The 19,649-nt window shown below is 41.2% G+C and overlaps 2 protein-coding genes across 2 annotated transcripts in view; one reads left to right on the plus strand and one right to left on the minus strand.

Annotated features, from left to right (window-relative positions):
- The window catches only part of si:dkeyp-92c9.2 (uncharacterized protein LOC571482 homolog), a 4,362-nt gene extending 2,736 nt beyond the window's left edge, over nt 1–1,626 (plus strand). Inside the window, exon 2 of the mRNA XM_017480732.3 lies at nt 1–1,626. This exon is cut by the window's left edge and continues 122 nt beyond it. Within this exon, the coding sequence (XP_017336221.1) occupies nt 9–971 (963 nt within the window). The 5' untranslated portion in view covers nt 1–8 and the 3' untranslated portion in view covers nt 972–1,626.
- A 14,897-nt stretch (nt 1,627–16,523) lies between these two features.
- The window catches only part of myo1g (myosin IG), a 42,346-nt gene continuing 39,220 nt past the window's right edge, over nt 16,524–19,649 (minus strand). The window contains exon 22 of the mRNA XM_017482456.3: nt 16,524–17,173. Coding sequence (XP_017337945.1) covers nt 17,014–17,173 — 160 coding nt within the window. The 3' untranslated portion in view covers nt 16,524–17,013. The remainder of the gene's footprint in view (nt 17,174–19,649) is intronic.

The raw sequence follows: 19,649 nt of genomic DNA on the forward strand, positions 1-19,649 counted from the left end.
TTCTCATCATGGGCACCGCTTTGTCCCTCTCTCCGGGTCCCCAAAAATCTGATTACTATGACGACCGGCCTAACTCCCTCAGCCGCTACCCGAGCTTGAGCAGCCGCTCTTTGACCACTCAGAAGGAGCACGGGCTCAAATCACGAGGACAGTCTATCTTCCTGCCTGCTCTCACCTGGAAACGTTTGGTGGCCTCCACTAAGAAACGGAGTACCTCCAAGAAAGGGTTTCCCACCAGCCAAGGCGCCATTGGAGCTCCACTTCGCAACAACAACCACATCTTCCAGAAGGACCCTGTCTTACACCTGAACCGGGAGAATGTAAAAAAGTCCCTCTCATGTGCAAACCTTTCCAGCTATGAAGGTCCAGCAGGTCTGGGCTTGGGAATGGGGTTGAACTTGGGCTATGTTAAACAACAGCAGCTTTCCTCAGTCAAAAAGGCTTCTCACGGAAACTCTTCACCGAAACGTGTGATTGTCCAAGCGTCTACAAGCGAGCTGTTGCGATGTTTGGGCGAATTTCTATGCGGACGATGTTATCGGCTCAAGCTCCTTTCCCCCTCCGATCCGGTTCTGTGGTTGCGTGCTGTAGATCGCTCACTTCTACTCCAGGGCTGGCAGGACCAAGCCTTTGTGACGCCAGCGAATGTAGTGTTTATCTATATGTTGTGCCGAGACGTGGTGGATGGCGAGGTTGTGTCCTCAGAACATGAACTCCAAGCTGTCCTTCTCACCTGCCTCTACCTGTCCTACTCATACATGGGCAATGAGATCTCTTACCCACTCAAGCCCTTCCTGGTGGAGGCAGCTAAGGAGGCATTTTGGGACCGATGCCTGACCATCATCAATGCCATGAGTGCCAAGATGCTGCGCATCAATGCGGACCCGCATTTTTTCACTCAGGTATTTGCGGAACTGAAAAGCGAAGGTGGATGCGGACTGCAGGATTATGGACGATTGCTGGATCGGTGAGTGAAGAGGGAGAACTTCCTCCTTCACTGCATCCCCAGTAGTAACCTTTGTGTTCTTCTCCAAGTCCTGCTGTGAAGAATCTCTTAATACCTCTGTGGTGTAAAGATCTGTAGGGTCACTCTAAATCAGTCCATCACCATTGGGTCACAGTGTGTCGGGCACTTGACCTCGTTTCAACACTGATATTGACTTCGTAGATGTTAAAACTGGAAAGCGGATCTGTTTGCATTTTCAGACAGACGTGAACGTGCCGTGAACGTGAAGTATGTTTTTGCAAATCCCTCTGCGTTTCGACACATAGATTGGAAGCAGTTTTCGCCAACTACGACGGATCCTAATATAGTTTTGGGATCCTGCGTTTTTTTTCTCAAGGGGAAGCACTGGATTAGAGATGAAACTGTGTGATGTTAAAGAAGTCAGGCTGCTCACCTTCGACACAAGCCACAAATCTGCCACCTGAGCCCTTTTTAACCCTAAATCTCTGTCTAAAACTATCCACATAACGAATGGCACATGCCTGATAATACTTGACCGATGGGTAGTCCATGCAGAGTGTTGGGATGCTGTCCATCTTTACTAAGTAGTCCACCTATCCCATGGCAAAATGTTAGCAGACACAATGTTTTCTGGAAACATTTAGAGGACAAGACCAATGAAGAAAACTTTATATATATATATATATATATATATATATATATATATATATATATATATATATATATATATATAATTAAAAATTGAAAATGACTTTTCTCATAACTAAATTGACAGTTTTGGAAAGTTGATACAGAATTAGTATATGATGATTAATTCATCAGGAGAGAGTAGTGTACACTTATCAGCTGTTTAATGTGACTGTTCTGTAAGAGAATCCAAGTGGAAGCATTGTGTGTGTGTGTGTGTGTGTGTGTGTGTGTGTGTGTGTGTGTTTCCGTTAGCACTTTGGTACTGTGTTGTCTTTCCTTTTGTTTTATGAGTCCAGATTTAGGATGCTGTGGCATTAATAAGATTAACAGATTACCCCCACAAACAGATACACAGCACTTGTTCTTATTGCCAGGCTATCCTGCTTGCAGGGCTAATCCATACCGCTTGGCCGGTATGTTTGTTCCAAGCCTTTCTGCGTCACATGTCTGTTCTCTCCGGCAATACCTAACTGAAGCTGGTGGTCAGCGAAAATCTGTGTGTGTGTGTGTGTGTGTGTATTTTTGACAGGACATGCTTTGGGAGGAAGGAAGTGTATTTTAGGTGAAGGAAATTTGAAGAGATGAGTTCAGGCATTTCTAAAAGCTGTCAGGTCACAGTGGTCACGCACAGCTGACTCTTCTCCAGGTGTGCGTCCTGACGGAGAGGACACGGGGATTTTCAGGGACGCAGAGTAGTGTTTTTTTGTCTTTGTCCCCTCCTCGGTAGAAATTCTTACAGACGAGCCCCTGTGACATTTCAGTTTCTTGAATAGAGCAGGACGTAAATTTTTAAGCATAGAAAACGAAAACGATCTAAAAAAAAAAAAAAAAAGAAAGAAATGACAAGTGTCCAAAAGTTCCTCTAAAGACTTCTCTCAACTTTCGTTCGAAGCATACTTTTTATTATTATTATTTTTAATAGAAAGCAATTATATATAAACTACATCTACTATAAGCTGTAGCTTTTGAGTTATGGGTCAGATCATGAATTTGAGACAGCGGCACGTGGCTTTGCAGTTAACCGTTAATCTGATTGTGTTTTACTGCAGTGCTACAGGAGGCATCGTCCTCTACCCAGCCTACTCATGCGCACAGAAATGCAAATAAATAAACAAATACACAAACAAATAAATAAACAAACAATCATAAACTCCAGGCATTTCACGCATGCAATAGTTTTAGATGAGCACTCATACAGAAACACGTATACAGACGCACACACACACACACACACACACAGAGTGATAATCTGTTAATCCGTTTCTACCCCAGTCAAGAACAAAACGATGAAAATGCAGCAAATATGTGAGTCAGATCAGCAGAGATTTCGGTTTGTTCTCTCTCCTGTTCTGCCTCGGTCATCAGCACCGCCGCCTGCTCCGACACACACTTATTCTCGATCAGATGCCTAGCAGTGCAGTTATATAATATCCATATGAACTGCCAACACTTCAAAAGCAGCAGATGACTAAAAACAATCAGCGAAGTTTTGCTGTATAGCATGTTATCAGATATCAATGCGAGAGTCCTGAGGATGGATTATGCTTACATTTACTTTTACAGCACTTGGAAGACACCCTTACCCAGAGCGACTTACATTTCTCTCATTTATACACCTGAGCAGTTGAGGGTTAAGGACCTTGCCCAAGGGCCCAACAGTGGAAGCTTGGCAGTGAACTCCTGACCTTCTGATCAGTAACCAATAGCCTTTAACCACTGAGCCACCACTAACCCTGTCACCGATGCTTATTTCGAACAAATTTCCTAAGCCTGAAAAAGCAACTCAGGTTGGGATGAGGGTTGGGTTATAGTAAGGGGAGGTCATTTGGAAATATACAATCATTTTAAGCAGAAATATCCGGATATTCCACACACCTCCACTGCAGTCGGCCGATGCTTACTGTGCATGACAAGAAGGGGATCGCAGATTGCAGCACAGCTGAAAATACAGCACCAACCAACAAATTAGCAGCAGAATCTCTAAGCACAACACACATTTTACCACTATAAACATATTTCACATGCGCAGATGTTCACTATACAGCATCAATAATGAATGATGGACATAACTCTTGTGTAAAGCCTGAGGACCTGGTTTAGCTCAGCGCACTCGTGTACTGTACATTATTTTAGGTTTCTAAGAGACAAATGCCTAAAGGAAGAGGAGAGAGAGAATGAAAGGGTTCAGCAGTCAGGAATAGACTGTGATGACTCATACAGTTTATACAAAACAACTTACAATACTGTTTATACTGTTATATCCATGTTTATGGTATGTGTTCGGAACCTCGGATGTTCTGCTGCCACACTGTTGCGTTCTATCCGTCTAACCACTTTTCACGTTCTTTCTCCAAACACACGCTTCTTGTCTAAACTGATTCAAAATCAGCCCCATTGTGCAGGGAGAGGACAGACGGGGCGGTGTTCGTGCTCGGCTTGATATGCGAAGGCCCTCTATAAGAGCTGTATATAGGGCTCTGTTAGGGAACTCTGAATTTGCAATGACTTCTGCTTCCGCTTGGATTCTCATGTCTGGTTAGCATTACTTCTGGTATGGTCTGGGGTTTATCTTTGCCTTAAAATTGTTTATTCACTCACTTTATCTATTCCACACAGCAGTTCTGTAGACGTTTGGGTATTTAGCTGTGTACACAGGACGTCTGAGTGTAAAGACCACCGGATAAAATATTATAAGCTAGCGCCTGCTTATGTCTTGTCATGGGGAAAAAAAAAAAATCAAACATCTGGTCCTTTAGCTGTCGTTTCCGTGACGTTCATGAGCCGTTTCCTCTGTATTCATAGCGGAACGGTGATGATCACGCAACTGGATCAACAATCATAATTTAACGGCAATTAAAAACGGTCCAATCATGTACCCTTGTGGAATGCCTATCACACCTTAATCCTATCTTTTAAAAGTTTAATAGTACCAGAGACTTCATAAATTTTAAAGACACTCGAGCAAATGAATTCAAAGACTACCGAAGGGTCAAAGGCAGGGCGGGGCTATTAAAGAGCACATCTTTGGATAAACTCCAGGACATTTTGCTCCACGCTACGGCTGTTCTTCAAGCACAAATACGTCTGGCCTCAGCGAGAGACTCAGGATTTATGTTGTATTTAAGGTCGACTCCGCATTGCAAGGTGCCATTACTCCATGAGTTGTGGTCACATCGATGTTTTCACTGCTGCTACATATTTATGTGCATAAATCAGTAGAATTAAATAGGACACTGTGTAGAGTGTCTGTCCGTGCAGACCAGTAGAAATGAAATGTAAATATGTCACTATGTAGCAAAAAAAGAAAAAGAAAAAAGTGTACATACGATATGAATTGTGTACTGCTACTGTGATGGTGCCGATGCCGGCTTGATAGTTCCTTTTTTAATTATTTTGTTGTTGTTGTTGTTGTTTTAAAGTATGTTAACTTAAAATTATGTCTATCCCAGTTCTTGGAGAACTGCAGTATTCGTGTTGATTTATAGATCATTCGGTTGATTAATAATAATGTTCAAAAAAGGTATCTCAGACTCATTTGGGGTTTTTTTTCCTCCCATGTGTTTGTTGTGTACGTGAAACACGAAGCACATTTGTAACTGAGAGGTGCCTGTGTGTCTCGAAGGTTGGAAGCTCAAAAAAGGAAGTGCCATAATTGTTGTGTTTCTCACTTCCTTAAACCTTTCTGAAATAGCGTTAAGAAATACAAGTTCCGAGACGAGACATTTACACGCACACACACACACACACACACAACCACACACACACGCACATTAACCACTGCATCTGTTTAAGACACGTCCTGTATTTCTAAAACACCACCTCATCTGCAAAAGTAACCCTAGACTTCCGAATATAAAGCACCGAATGTGTCATGGTTTTGGTGGTCGTCAATTCTTTCTCATTACATTTCAGTTCTAATTCAATGTGTAGCCACTGAGAAACAATATTACAGGGTCTGGAGGGTCCACACATCTGGTGCTACAGTGCTTAATTAAAGTAAGGAAGAAGATACTTGGGGTGTGCTTTTGTAGGAAAATAAATCAGTTTGTTTACACGGACAACAAGAATCCGATATGAACCCGATTAAGACGATACTCTGATTAAGAAACTAGCATGTAAACAGCGATTATTGATGACCTTAATCTGATTAAAGTCACACTCGACGTAAACACAAATGGAATTAAGACGTGTGGAGTTTTCCTGTTTTAGTCGCATTGACGACGTGCGTTACAGACGTGTACACACCTTAATCACACTATTAACGTCGTGTGGGAGTTTTCACCGCATTGTGTGACAGGACACGTACACACACGGCAGCGCTCAACCGTTTGACAGCAAACAAGAGAGCACGGCCGCGTCCCAAACCGCGTACTTACCTGCTATATAGTATAGTATGCGCGTATTTCGGCTACTATGTAGTAGCCGAAATACATGTATGTACATGCATCGGATGCAGCCCACGTCTATTTGCACGTACAGCACGACAAATGATTAACTACACTTGAAACTTTCGTCAAATTAAAAATGAAACACCCGAAACTGTATGCGGTTCCATAACGAAGACCGACTGTAGGTCGATACGTGAAATTCTGGAGGGACGTCGGACGGCGTGGCGCGGTGACATAATGACGTGTGCTGTTAATCGCTCTATGTTCTATAACATGTAAAACCTGAACATGAAAGGAGTATTCTAAAAGCGACTCATGTACACACCTTAATCACAATATTATACGTCTTACTCAGAATAAGGTCAATAATTAGATTACCGCTGTCCGTGTAAATGTAGTCAGTGACGGTGTAATGTTTTGCAGCCAGACGCAAAGTGGAGTTACTTTTACAGCTGCGAATCTGGTTATTTTCCTATAACAGCACGTGTATAACATGTCCTTATTGGTCAGCAGTTATACAGGGAGTGTATGCCGTATGAGTCCCTGTGTAAGTTACTGTACTACAGAAACAACAGCATATTAGAACGAGCTCTTACTATAAACCCTATATATATATATATATATATATATATATATATATATATATATATATATATATATATATATATATATATATATATGGTTCAGCTGGAACTGCTGTCAAAGCTGTGCTATTCTAGAAATTTCAACACCTTCTGACCAATCAGCATCGAGAATTCAACAGTGCCATGGGATAATTATATAACAAAACCAGGAATGGCTGTTCGTCTCAGACGAACGGTAACCGAATGATCTTTATCTACAATGTATCATGAAATTGTTTGTCATGACTGTATATATTGTGAAGTGTTTGGATGTTCAGGGTTCAGAGTCACTGCTGCATAGGCTTTTTCATTTTGCTTTGTTCCTGCTTCTTCTTTACAGTATGATGTTGTGTGTGAAGCCCTACAAAGCCTTTTCGTGAAAGGGAAATGTATCATTAGATTATATCCCATATATAAAATAAATTCTTATGTGCTCTACAACCGCTGGGTGAGTCTAATGAAGCAGCCTTAAACATTACTCGTAAAGTCAACTACTATAGCAACCTGATACGGGCCTGAAAAGCGAATTGTCATTACAATAGCCCCCCCCCCCCCCCCCCCCCCCCGCCATTAATTAATAAAGTACAAAAATGTGTGACAGGTTTTCTTCCTGTGTCTCATTAAGGATAACTGGCTCATAATTGGTAATAAATCATCAGTTCCTCATTGTATCATATTAACTGTATGTACAGTGAAAGTAACCTCTACTTATACACTATTTCAGTCATTGTTCCACCAGTTACATCATGTTTGTTAGAACAGCTGGCACTCATCTTTCCTCAGTGGATGAACAGAGTGTAAACTTAGATAAAAAAATTTTTAAATCTGATGAGGAGGTTTGTAAAGCTAACTGTGTAAACTCATTCTTCAGTTTTGCCAAGCACATTGTAGAGAGAACTGGTCAACTCAAGTAGATGTCATTTTGAAAAATCGTGCCTCCGGGACCATCATGCAAAACACAAATCCAGGAAACAAGGAGATCACTATTTTACAGCTCACTTACCACGTCTTGCTCGGCTTCTTTTTAGTGCGTTCAAATTTATGCTTTTTTTCCTTCGTGATCATAAACATGGTCAAACGAGCGTAGAGTAATAATAGTCGAAATCAAATTCAAAAATCTAATCAAAATCAAATTAATTTAAAGGGTTTTTTTTTTTTTTTTTACCTCCTGTTTCTAAATTTGCCAAACATTCCTTTAGTTTCATAAACGTTTTGGATTTCTGTTTCCGTGAATGGATCGAACGATAAAGTACAGCACTGTTCTCTTCCTAAATTGGTTGAATAATTGTGATATACTGTAGGAAAATAATATGCAGCCTCAAAGTTGATTATTTTCTTATAACAGTATGTCCCCAAGTGTTTTATTCCTCTTATTCCACAGCATTTTGACAAACATTTGTTACATTTATTAAATAACAACAGATTATACTTTTTAAAATTCCATTTTATAGTTACATATACAGTACTGTATATGTGTCTGTGTTGATGTCCACAAAACAAGTTTGTTCCTTTACCTCTGATTGTTAAAAAGATCTGACACTGGAGACTCCTTCAAAAAGTGCTACATAAACAACTCACAGTAACAAATTTTTTAAAATTTGTTTATGTGGATAAACCTTGCAGCTAAAGAAGAAGAAGAAGCATTTATTTGTTACATACACATTATAGCACAGCAAAATACTTTTTCTACATTTCCCAGCTTGTTAGAGACAGAGTGCAGGGTCAGCCATGATACAGCGCCCCCTGGAGCAGAGAGGGTTAAGGGCCTTGCTCAAGGGCCCAACAGTGGCAGCTTGGTTGTGCTTGAACCCTGACTTTCTTATCAGTAACCCAGAGCATTAACCATTGAGCCACCACTAAACCTTCTGACCAGTATTATTAATATGCAGTATGCAGTTCGGTTTCAAATTGAATTAGAGCTTTTAATATGCAGCACAGACACATCCGTTTGTCACTTTATTAAACAACGAGTATTTGTCTGTGTTTTTAAGTTATAGAACATGACTGATAAGGGAACAACGCTTTATTCTCTACAGCGAGTGCCAGCTGCACACCTGTTAGCTCGGCTTATTGTTTGCACTCTAAAGCCCCACTCTCTTCAACATGTGTGAAACACACACTGCTATTGTATCCCTGGAACACTAACACACACTCACACACACACACACTCAGACACCCAGAGGCCGGCCGTCTGTGTGAGCAGCACAGGCCCTGCACTGTAAATCTGCACTAGACGAAAAGCTGGTCGGATCCGCAGGGCCACACGCTACAGATGGCCATTTTCTTTAACATGTTTTGGATCCAAACACGTCTCTCGACTCTCAAAGGCCACTTTTTATTGCTCTGTGTGTAATGGCTTAGGCAAGGGACAGCACTCTGATTTCTTTAAAGTTTAAAATGAGGTCAGAGTCTAATACATTAAGGAGTTAATTTATGGTGGGAGCTGGATTAGGCTAAATAAAAATGACTGCGAACACTCTCTTTGATGTCTGTAACCACAAATCATTATTATTTACTTTGTATTCTTTGGAAATTACTAACATTGCCTTGTACATTTAGTACTGTCTTCTAAAGTGCCAATTTATTCAGTGATATGTGAACATTTATACCACAGCGCTGTTGAATGCTCGATTCTGATTGGTCTTTCTATCAAAAGCTCTCACACGTTTATGTCGGTGCTTTCGTTCTTACGCAGGGACTTGGCAGATGTGCCACACAAATGGATTTTTAAAAATGTAGGGGAAAAAACTGTGTAAATGTTGATGGTGAATGTGTTTGTTTAGCATTGTTGGAAAGAGCCTGCAGTGTCACCAGTCAGAGCTAGTAACTAGAACGAACAACAGGAACTAACTTGTTTTGCAATCATTCCACCACATGAAATGTAACTATAACCAAGGTACGATGTGACATTCATTCATTTATAAAGGAGAAATTGTTGCCATTGGCAAATTGCTGTGATATAAGAGCAATAAAACACCTTGGGATGTGCTGTTATTGGAAAATAATAATATCAGGGTGCTGAAAATAACTCCGCTTCCCAACCGGCCGCATCACATCACCCCATCACTGATTATTTTCCTCTAACAGCATGCACAGGTGTTCTACGTCTCATCATAAGTGTCATTTTAACCTTAACTGTATTTGTAGCTGCCATAATTCCAGTAGGCTTCATACTGGTTGTTTCAAATAAAAGAAAGTGTTTCGGGTAGATACACTTCACTATCTTATTCCATGCGCAGCTTCCTCTTCTGGAGTGAGAAAGCAAAACACGCTACTGTGAAACCAGAAGCACGTTCAGAGTTTTGTCTGAATGACGCGGTGGAACAAAAATGACAGGTAAAAATAAATCAGGAAGCAAAGCTTTGAGAACTCCGTCTGGTCACACCAGTTTTTAGTGTGCCACATTAGTGACTGAAGACAAAACCATGCGTCGCTGGATCGTAAAGGGCAAATTGGTGAGAAGGAGCAGGAGGTGCGATGAAGGAAATGAAGAGCTGAGGTTTGGTGCAGCTGGTCAGGCTGTCCTCCTTAATGCTAACTCTTAACGCTGTCCTCCCTCCTCTTTTATCTAATGAACACAAATCACCTCAGCAGTGTGTGCCCATGTTGTCTTTTGTTGTCTGGTCTAAAGGGCCTCCTGATAGAAACTTCCACAGTGTCAGAATTGTAAAGGATGCGAATAGCCTGACCTTTCTATCGCTACAAAGGCTTGGGATGATGTTACTACTTATACCACAGTGCTGCTGAATCCTCGATTCTGATTGGTATTGATTTATTTTCTATAACAGTAGCTCTGGGAGCAAGACACATCACTGGTTTATATTAATAATGTAGATTAATTAAATCATCATGACTTATATGGTATGGTGTATGACTTATTTGGTGACTTATATGGTGTAATAGAAACATGATGATCCCACTATGAGAAAGTCCAGGTGAATGTCAATTAGGGGCAGGCGGTTAAGACTCTGGGTTACTGATCAGAAGGTCAGGAGTTCAAACCCCAGCACTGCCAAGCTGCCACTGTTGGGCTCTTGAGCAAGGCCCTTAACCCTCTCTGCTCCGGGAGTGCTGTATCATGGCTGACCCTGCACTCTGACCCCGCACTCTGACCCCAATCTCCTAACATGCTGGGATATCTGTAGAAAAATGAATTTCACTGTGCTGTAATGTATATGTGACCAATAAGGACTCATTCATTATTATTAACGTTGCACGGTGATGATACTAAAAGAGACATGAACGCAGACCATCACATCTCCCCAAAAAAGAAACCCAAACTATTCAAGACCATGAAGACATGAGCCACAAGAAGGAATACAGGAAGCTAAAGAAGTACCAGGTACTGAAAGAGGAACTAGACAGAGCGTAAAAGGCTCTGTCAAGGTGCTCTAAAAAATAATAATAATACGGAAACTTCACGCTGTGATGTTAAATAACAGGATCGATGCTAGTTTTCTAAATATGAACTACTGCGGCTCTTGTAGCAGAATTTATTTTGTTGTCTGATCCAATCACATGACATTTATGTAAATTATTTAGCTGAAGGATAGCTACATGAGGCTAGCTACATGAAAACAATGTTTGTGTCTAATCTGTTTAGAGTCCATAGCGCTGGTCAAAAGTAGTCAATGTGAAGCACCAGTAACACTATGGAACAAAATAGAAGCACTGCAATTAACGGTCACTTTTCAGTCATGTTAGTCACTTCTACATCTGTACCTTTGCACAGATTTGTTCACATGAATACCCTTGGTGAATGGACTGTGTATAAAAAGGTAACTATGAAAAAACTCAACGTCAGTTAATATTAATGTGAATACTCTTGAATTGAAACATGAGGTTAGTGTGTGGTGTGTAGTTGTAGTATACCAGCGATTAGGAACAGGTGTGTGTGATTAGAAGGCAAGGTCATGTGACTGATCAGGTGATAAGGTCATGTGACTTACCAGGTGATATGATTCTGGGTAATGGAGTTTGTGTTTACAGACTAAATGCAGCATGACTTTTTTTTCTTTTCTTTTTTTTCTTTTTTTTTTTTTTGCATGACAGTTTGATCTCAATTGCTTTGTCACAGTCCTCAAATGGAACTTTATAGCAAATGTTAAATGCAGTTGTGCACAGTTGATACGGTGAAACATTGTGTAAGCCTTGGTGCTCAAAACTCATACCAATGCTTTTCTATTGAACTAGAATACTCTCATTCTCACATTGATCACTATGATCAATCTTTACATGCACGATAGTACAGCCAATACTGTGAAATACATGTAATGCATAAACATAAGTAATCTGGTTTTGCGAATTTGAGAATGATAGGGAGCTGGACAGGAACGACTTATATGTAAAAATATGTAGTAGTAGTCTGAGACAATGTTATCTTTCACCATGCAAACCTAATCAGGGAATGGTTTATCACACAATTTCCACCGTTTTTGGAGTAGAGGATTCATCCTCTACTTCCCTTCCCTCAAGCCCAGAGAGGAATTGTTCTCTACCTGGAGATGGAAAGTTTATGACCATCAGCCGTATTTCAACACGTCGTTGTTGGAAGCAATGGATGTAGAGGGTGGTTGCATAATGCAAAATGACCTTTCCTACTTTGTATTGTATGAGACAGAACATTAGGTGTGAAGGGGATGAAATGCTTTGTCCAGACCTGCAAGAATATCAGGATAAAGTACAGGATGAAACATAATTGTCAGTTACTGTATTTTACTGTAATTTCCAAGTAGTCAATATCCAGTTATTGTTCCATACGTTACTGTAATTTTGTTTAAATATGTTTAAAAATGTTATATATTTGTTTACAAATGCATGGCTTTTGATTTGCTATACTATTGTAATCAAGTGAATAAAGATAAATTCATCTTCCTAGTACAGTCTTGTCAATGGCAAGCAAGATAAACAAACTTTCATTGAAAACTGTCACGCTAAAACAATAATAAAGTGGGGTTTGATGTTGGTGGCGCTGATGAGTTCGTTGCGTGGTTTAACTATGTTAAATAGCAATGCATTGAAAGATTTGATCGTTTTAAGAATGTTTCCAGAAATGTAGCCCGAGCAATTAAGGATAAACATTTTCCAACATGAAACTTTATGTGCAGTGAATGTGAAGAAATCATTGAAGCATTCGAAAAGTAGTAGTCTGAAAACATGTCTATGTGCTGAACAAGGCAAAATAACTTGTGGCACAAAAAGCAAGTGATGATGTAGGAAAGGAGTGTTTTCTCCCAGCACTGATAGCATTCTCACAGCTGTGTGTAGCATCTGTGAGTTCACCCGGAGAACAAGGGGCCTGTTATAAGACACAGCCGAGGTTTTTCACTCAGCAAGCCCTGCCATTGGACGTGCTGTCACGGCTGACACTCGATTGACTGAACAAGAAATCCCAAAAATAAACGGCTGATTGTTTAGACGTTGACAGAGGCACATTATTGATCAGAGGAATCGAAACTGACTGATATTGAGTTCGGAATCAGCAGCAGGACACCGCGGCTGCAAGAACAGCAATTAACCGAGAAAAACTGAAAGAGAGAAAGAAAGAAAGAAAGAGACAAAAAGGAGGTGGTCTCTGTGTCTGTCAGTCCCAGTGAAGGAGGTGTGTCCTCTGTTCCTGCCAGTCCCAGTGAAGGAGGTGTGTCCTCTGTGTGTGTCTGTCAGTCCCAGTGAAGGAGGTGTGGCCTCTGTGTCTGTCAGTCCCAGTGAAGGAGGTGTGGTCTCTGTGTCTGTCAGTCCCAGTGAAGGAGGTGTGTCCTCTGTTCCTGCCAGTCCCAGTGAAGGAGGTGTGTCCTCTGTTCCTGCCAGTCCCAGTGAAGGAGGTGTGTCCTCTGTGTGTGTCTGTCAGTCCCAGTGAAGGAGGTGTGGCCTCTGTGTCTGTCAGTCCCAGTGAAGGAGGTGTGGTCTCTGTGTCTGTCAGTCCCAGTGAAGGAGGTGTGTCCTCTGTTCCTGCCAGTCCCAGTGAAGGAGGTGTGTCCTCTGTGTGTGTCTGTCAGTCCCAGTGAAGGAGGTGTGGCCTCTGTGTCTGTCAGTCCCAGTGAAGGAGGTGTGGTCTCTGTGTCTGTCAGTCCCAGTGAAGGAGGTGTGTCCTCTGTTCCTGCCAGTCCCAGTGAAGGAGGTGTGTCCTCTGTGTGTGTCTGTTAGTCCCAGTGAAGGAGGTGTGGCCTCTGTGTCTGTCAGTCCCAGTGAAGGAGGTGGTCTCTGTGTCTGTCAGTCCCAGTGAAGGAGGTGTGTCCTCTGTTCCTGCCAGTCCCAGTGAAGGAGGTGTGTCCTCTGTGTGTGTCTGTTAGTCCCAGTGAAGGAGGTGTGGCCTCTGTGTCTGTCAGTCCCAGTGATGGAGGTGTGGTCTCTGTATCTGTCAGTCCCAGTGAAGGAGGTGTGGTCTCTGTATCTGCCAGTCACAGTGAAGTAGGTGTGGCCTCTGTTCCTGCCAGTCCCAGTGAAGGAGGTTTGGCCTCTGTGTCTGTCAGTCCCATTGAAGGAGGTGTGGTCTCTGTGTCTGTCAGTCCCAGTGAAGGAGGTGTGGCCTCTGTGTCTGTCAGTCCCAGTGAAGGAGGTGTGGTCTCTGTATCTGTCAGTCCCAGTGAAGGAGGTGTGGTCTCTGTATCTGCCAGTCACAGTGAAGTAGGTGTGGCCTCTGTTCCTGCCAGTCCCAGTGAAGGAGGTTTGGCCTCTGTGTCTGTCAGTCCCAGTGAAGGAGGTGTGGCCTCTGTGTCTGTCAGTCCCAGTGATGGAGGTGTGGTCTCTGTATTTGTCAGTCCCAGTGAAGGAGGTGTGGTCTCTGTATCTGTCAGTCCCAGTGAAGCAGGTGTGGCCTCTGTTCCTTCCAGTGTCAGTGAAGGAGACATGGCCTCTGTGTCCATCAGTCCCAGTTAACTGAGGAAAACTCTTAACTTTTACTCAAACACTGTCACATGGAAGAATATGGATGCTGAAGATCGTGGCCAGAAAAGTGTACATAAGATATCAGAAGCAGAAACTAGAGAACAGGCAGCATAAACAAAAGACTAAATCCAGACCAGGATTCACACATGCAGGGCTGAAACCTGTGATCCAGCCCCCTTCATAGATGAGTCATATTTTGGGTAGCTGGTGTTAAAGTGTTGATGCCGAGGGAAGATTTATTCCTGGCTGCGCAGCTGTTTGCTACAGAAAAGAATGAATTCTGATCTGATCTGATACTGAATAAGTTCAAACTACAGGTCAGACAAGCTACATGTACCAAGTGAGGACAATAATGCAGGTTTTCTGTTTCTCTACACTCACTGATGACCCAGGAGATATAAGCATAAGGAAGGAAAAGGTAGAATTAAAACACAAGTCAATGGAGGTGAGAGACCTTGTGCAAAGCACAAAGACCATACAAGACACAACACACATATTAACACTAGTGATATGAAAGATAAATGAATCATGCACTTCTTTAAGTCTTTATCGTACATCTGCCCTGAGACAAAACATCATGTGAATGGACTTTACTGATAAATAGATGTCTCAACTGTATGCACAGTATCCGGATGTGTCTGTAACAATAAAGTCTGAATCACAGTTTCGTTATAACTTTCATTATTATTAGTTAGCACTGTTACTTTCTCAATGAAGGTGGTATGGCCTCCGTTCTTGCCAGTCACAGTGAAGGAGGCGTGGCCTCTGTGTCCGTCAGTCCCAGTGAAAGAGGTGTGGCCTCTGTGTCTGTCAGTCCTAATGGAGAAGGTGTGGCCTCTATGTCTCTCAGTCCCATTGAAGGAGGTGTGGCCTCTGTGTCTGTCAGTCCCAGTGAAGGAGGTGTGGCCTCTGTGTCTGTCAGTTCCAGTGAAGGAGGCGTGGCCTCTGTGTCTGTCAGTCCCAGTGAAAGAGGTGTGGTCTCTGTGTCTGTCAGTCCTAGTGGAGAAGGTGTGGCTCTATGTCTGTCAGTCCCAGGGAAGGAGGTATGGCCTCTGTGTCTGTCATTGTCCTGCACCAAAACATGTATAGTCTTATAATTTAAATTTCATTGTAAGTGAAATCTTACTTGGCTAATAAAATTCTTTCTGATCATCAAATGGTATATTATTTACTCTCTAAATTCATTTGAGGGTCACAAACTGTGGAAACTCAGTCATATCAGTAATTAGTTTAGCTCTTTGTGCATCTTGTGATTTTTATCCCCCCACATTTCAAACAATGACAACATAAAAAAATTGGTGGAATACACTTTCAGTTCAACTGTCAAAGGAGTGTTAATTAAGGATTTACACACTTGGAGGAGTGCTGTTTTCGGGAAAACAATAAATGATGGGGTGGTGTGACGCAGCCATTGGTTAATATAGAAACAATAACCTTAGAATGAGCACATTAATACAAACCTGTGATTTGAATGATAACTGTCATTACTGTCAGAGCTGCTGTAATGGAAATTTAACCAACACCTTCTGACCACCTCCTCACACCTCCAGGGTTGGGGGTTTGATTTCCGCCATGGCCCTGTGTGTGCAGAGTTTGCATGTTCTCCCCGTGCTACGGGGGTTTCTTCCGGGTACTCCGGTTTCCTCCCCCAGTCCAAAGACATGCAGTGTAGGCCGATTGCCATGTCCAAAATGTCCGTAGTGTATGAATGGGTGCATGAATGTGCCCTGCGATGAATTGGTACCCTGTCCAGGGCGTACTGATGCTCCCTGGGATAGGCTCCAGGTTCCCCGCCACCCAGTAGGATAAGCGGTATAAAAAATGGATGGATGGATGGATGGATGGACCTTCTGACCAATCAGATTCGAGAATTCAGCAACACTATGGTTTAACAGTTTGCAACTATTCATGAGAGTTCCAAATTGCTCTACATCTCTCTTTTATAAAATTATGATGAACATAGTACAGTAGCCCCATTAATCTTTTAATACTTGATGTTAATGTTTAAAAACAGTATGTGACCATTTATCAGTATATACAAATACAGTGCACAAAAATATATCCCTATATATAAATATTGCTCCAATCACCTTAAGAACATCCAATATCATGGCATCCTATAGCAATGCTTTAAATAGGCAAGTACTAATGGCACAGTAAGTGCAATGAAGTACTAATATCTTTTTTTCATACAGTTATGAAAATCTTTCAGTCTTAAAAACATCAATAATACTGAAACAATATGAACATGTATACTTATTAAATGTTATAAACAAATCTACTAATAAAAATGTATTAATATGCGTGTAAAAAGTGCAACCTTTGGGATTTTAAATTAAGGCTTATCTTATGAGAGTCTTGATTTCAGCAGGCAGTTTTTCTCACTGAGAGAAGACATTTTCCCTGATACTTTAATGATAGCATACATCATGGTCATTCTGACCAATCAGGTGCTGTTTCACTAAGGAGGAAGGAGTAAAGTAAATCCTGAGCGACTTTTCCTGAAGTCGACCATGGTTTGTCCGGGCCTCGTCTCCACCGTCACGGTTTTGGCTTTACCGCTCAGGTGCACTTGGACGCCAGTGGAGCACACCTTAACTGTCAGAGGAGTGTTTCTCACTCTGTAACACACAAGCATACAAATACACACTTCATTAATAACAACAAAAATGATTTAATATTTTTGAAGTAATGCATATAATACACTATTTCCATTTATGGCATTTTGGCAGACGCCCTTATCCAGAGCGACTTACATTTATCTCATTTATACAACTGAGCAATTGAAGGTCAAGGGCCTTGCTCAACGGCCCAACAGTTGTAGCTTGGCAGTTTGGGGGCTTGAACTCCTGACCTTCTGACCTTCTGATCAGTAATGCAGAGCTTTTAACCACTGAGCCACCACTGCCCTCTATATAGCTATATGGCCAAAAGTTTGTGGACACCCTACTATCACACCCTCACATGTGCTTATTGAACATCTCATTCGAGATTTAGTCCCACTTTGCTGTTATCATAAGCTCCACTCTTCTGGGAAGGCTTTCCACTAGATTTTGGAGCGTGACTGTGGGGATTTGTGATCATTCAGGTACAAGAACATTAGTGAGGTCAGGCGCTGATGTTGGGTGCGATGGCTCCAGTTCGAGTTCATCCTAAAGATATACAGTGGGGATGAGATCAGGGCTCTGTGCAGAACACTCAAGTTCTTCCAGTCTAACCTTAACACACCATGTCTTCATGGAGCTCGCTTTGTGCACAGGGGCATCGCCATTATTTGGGTGATATTTGTGTTGCGTGGATATTTCTCTTTTTTAAATATGTCTGTAAAGGAATGTAAAGATATTTTAAATATATGTAAATTGTCCGCCATGGCAACCTACAGTGATAATATCAGATAAATAACTCCATTTAAAAAACTTATAACTAAATAACTACACAGTAAATTAAATAACTACAGAGTACCATGAAATTTAAACATTAAAATGCATTAAAAAGTGTTTGAATCCATTTAACGCCTCGGGCCCAAAACATCCGTATACATATTTTGTTGATTATAGGTACTAAAATAAATCATGCATTTTAATGCCACAACATTCACTCACTAAGGGTTAACTTTAGATAGATTGATTGATTGATTGTTGGCATTGCAACGCCTTATGAAGCCTATTCTCACCTGTGAGTTTTCAAATCAAATGTCCTTACATAAGCGGCCTATTTTTCATAGTATAATTCTTTCTTTTTTCTTTTTTTTTTTATAATGCAAGAATAAGGCACATAGAACAATTTGCAGGGGGCGTGGGGCAGGGTGGGGGGGTGTTAATGCTGTGTGATGCTGCAACTGACAGACAATATAAACGTTTTACACTGTATGGTTTCTTGTATTTCACTTTCCTTTCTTTTTGAATCATATTTCACTGTAACATCCAGAACGTCTCAAAAATATTTCTGTAATTTTGTTGCACCTGGGCTTTATTTTCGATTGCAAAAATATCCTGATGGCCATTTAGAGGCTGCTGCTGGTTGTAGTACTCCCACACGCACACAAAATCACACACACACACACACACACACACACACACACACAGAGAGAGAGAGAGAGAGAGAGAGAGAGAGAGAGAGAGAGAGAGAGAGAGAGAGTGATTGTAGCTCTATGCATCTGAAAATCATCCTACTGCAGTAACACACTGTCTAAAAATGACTCAGTCCTGCCTTCTTCCTGTTTTCCTGTTCCCGCTACCAATGAACAGGTCTTCATCAGTTCTTTTTTCACTCCGAGTATTCTCACTCTGAGCAAAACCACAATTTAATTCACCTTTTCAGAACAAAAACACTAATATTATTATATAATACTAAATAATTATATATATATATATATATATATATATATATATATATATATATATATATATATATATATATATATATATATACTTATGAGAGAAGATGTTTTTATAAGGATTAACCACATTAAGTCACTAGTACATCGTATAATAGTGTGCGTGTGTGAGTGCATATGGCTCTTATGTAAGTGTTTCACATAGCTTAATGTGGGGCTGAAAATGTCCCATTTGATGCAGGCAAAAATAATATGACATTTAGGCCAGAAAAGGCAAATTAGGACACTGGGTGTCAGTGCGTGTCCCCATTTCCTAAAAGCACTACTCACTTTATCATAGTTGCTGGATACTGGGGAAAACGCAGCAGGTTTTTTTGTTGGTCTGAAGTATGTGAAGCAAAGTGTATTGTAAAAGCAGATTCCCTGTCTGATGTTTCTTTATTCATAGTTGAGGTGTGGACAAGTAGGTTCAACAACCAGAGAAAGGGAATAAACCCTACTTCCTACTAACTTTTGCAAAGCAAAAACATATATATTGCCTGTAGCTACGTTTAAGCGTACACATCTTGATGCTGTAACTATAGCTCATGTTTCTGAATCCCACCACCTGCTGCACTACACACATCGTTTCAGGATCAGTGTGGGAATACTTGATGAAATCAAGCCAGCATAACACACAGTCAGTGTGTGGATACTGAGATATAGTACTGAGTACCATACTGAGAGAAAGTAAAGATACTAGCCGGGCTGAAATAATATAT

The sequence above is a fragment of the Ictalurus punctatus genome, chromosome 12 (assembly GCF_001660625.3).
Source record: "Ictalurus punctatus breed USDA103 chromosome 12, Coco_2.0, whole genome shotgun sequence".
Classification (NCBI taxonomy): Eukaryota; Metazoa; Chordata; class Actinopteri; order Siluriformes; family Ictaluridae; genus Ictalurus; species Ictalurus punctatus.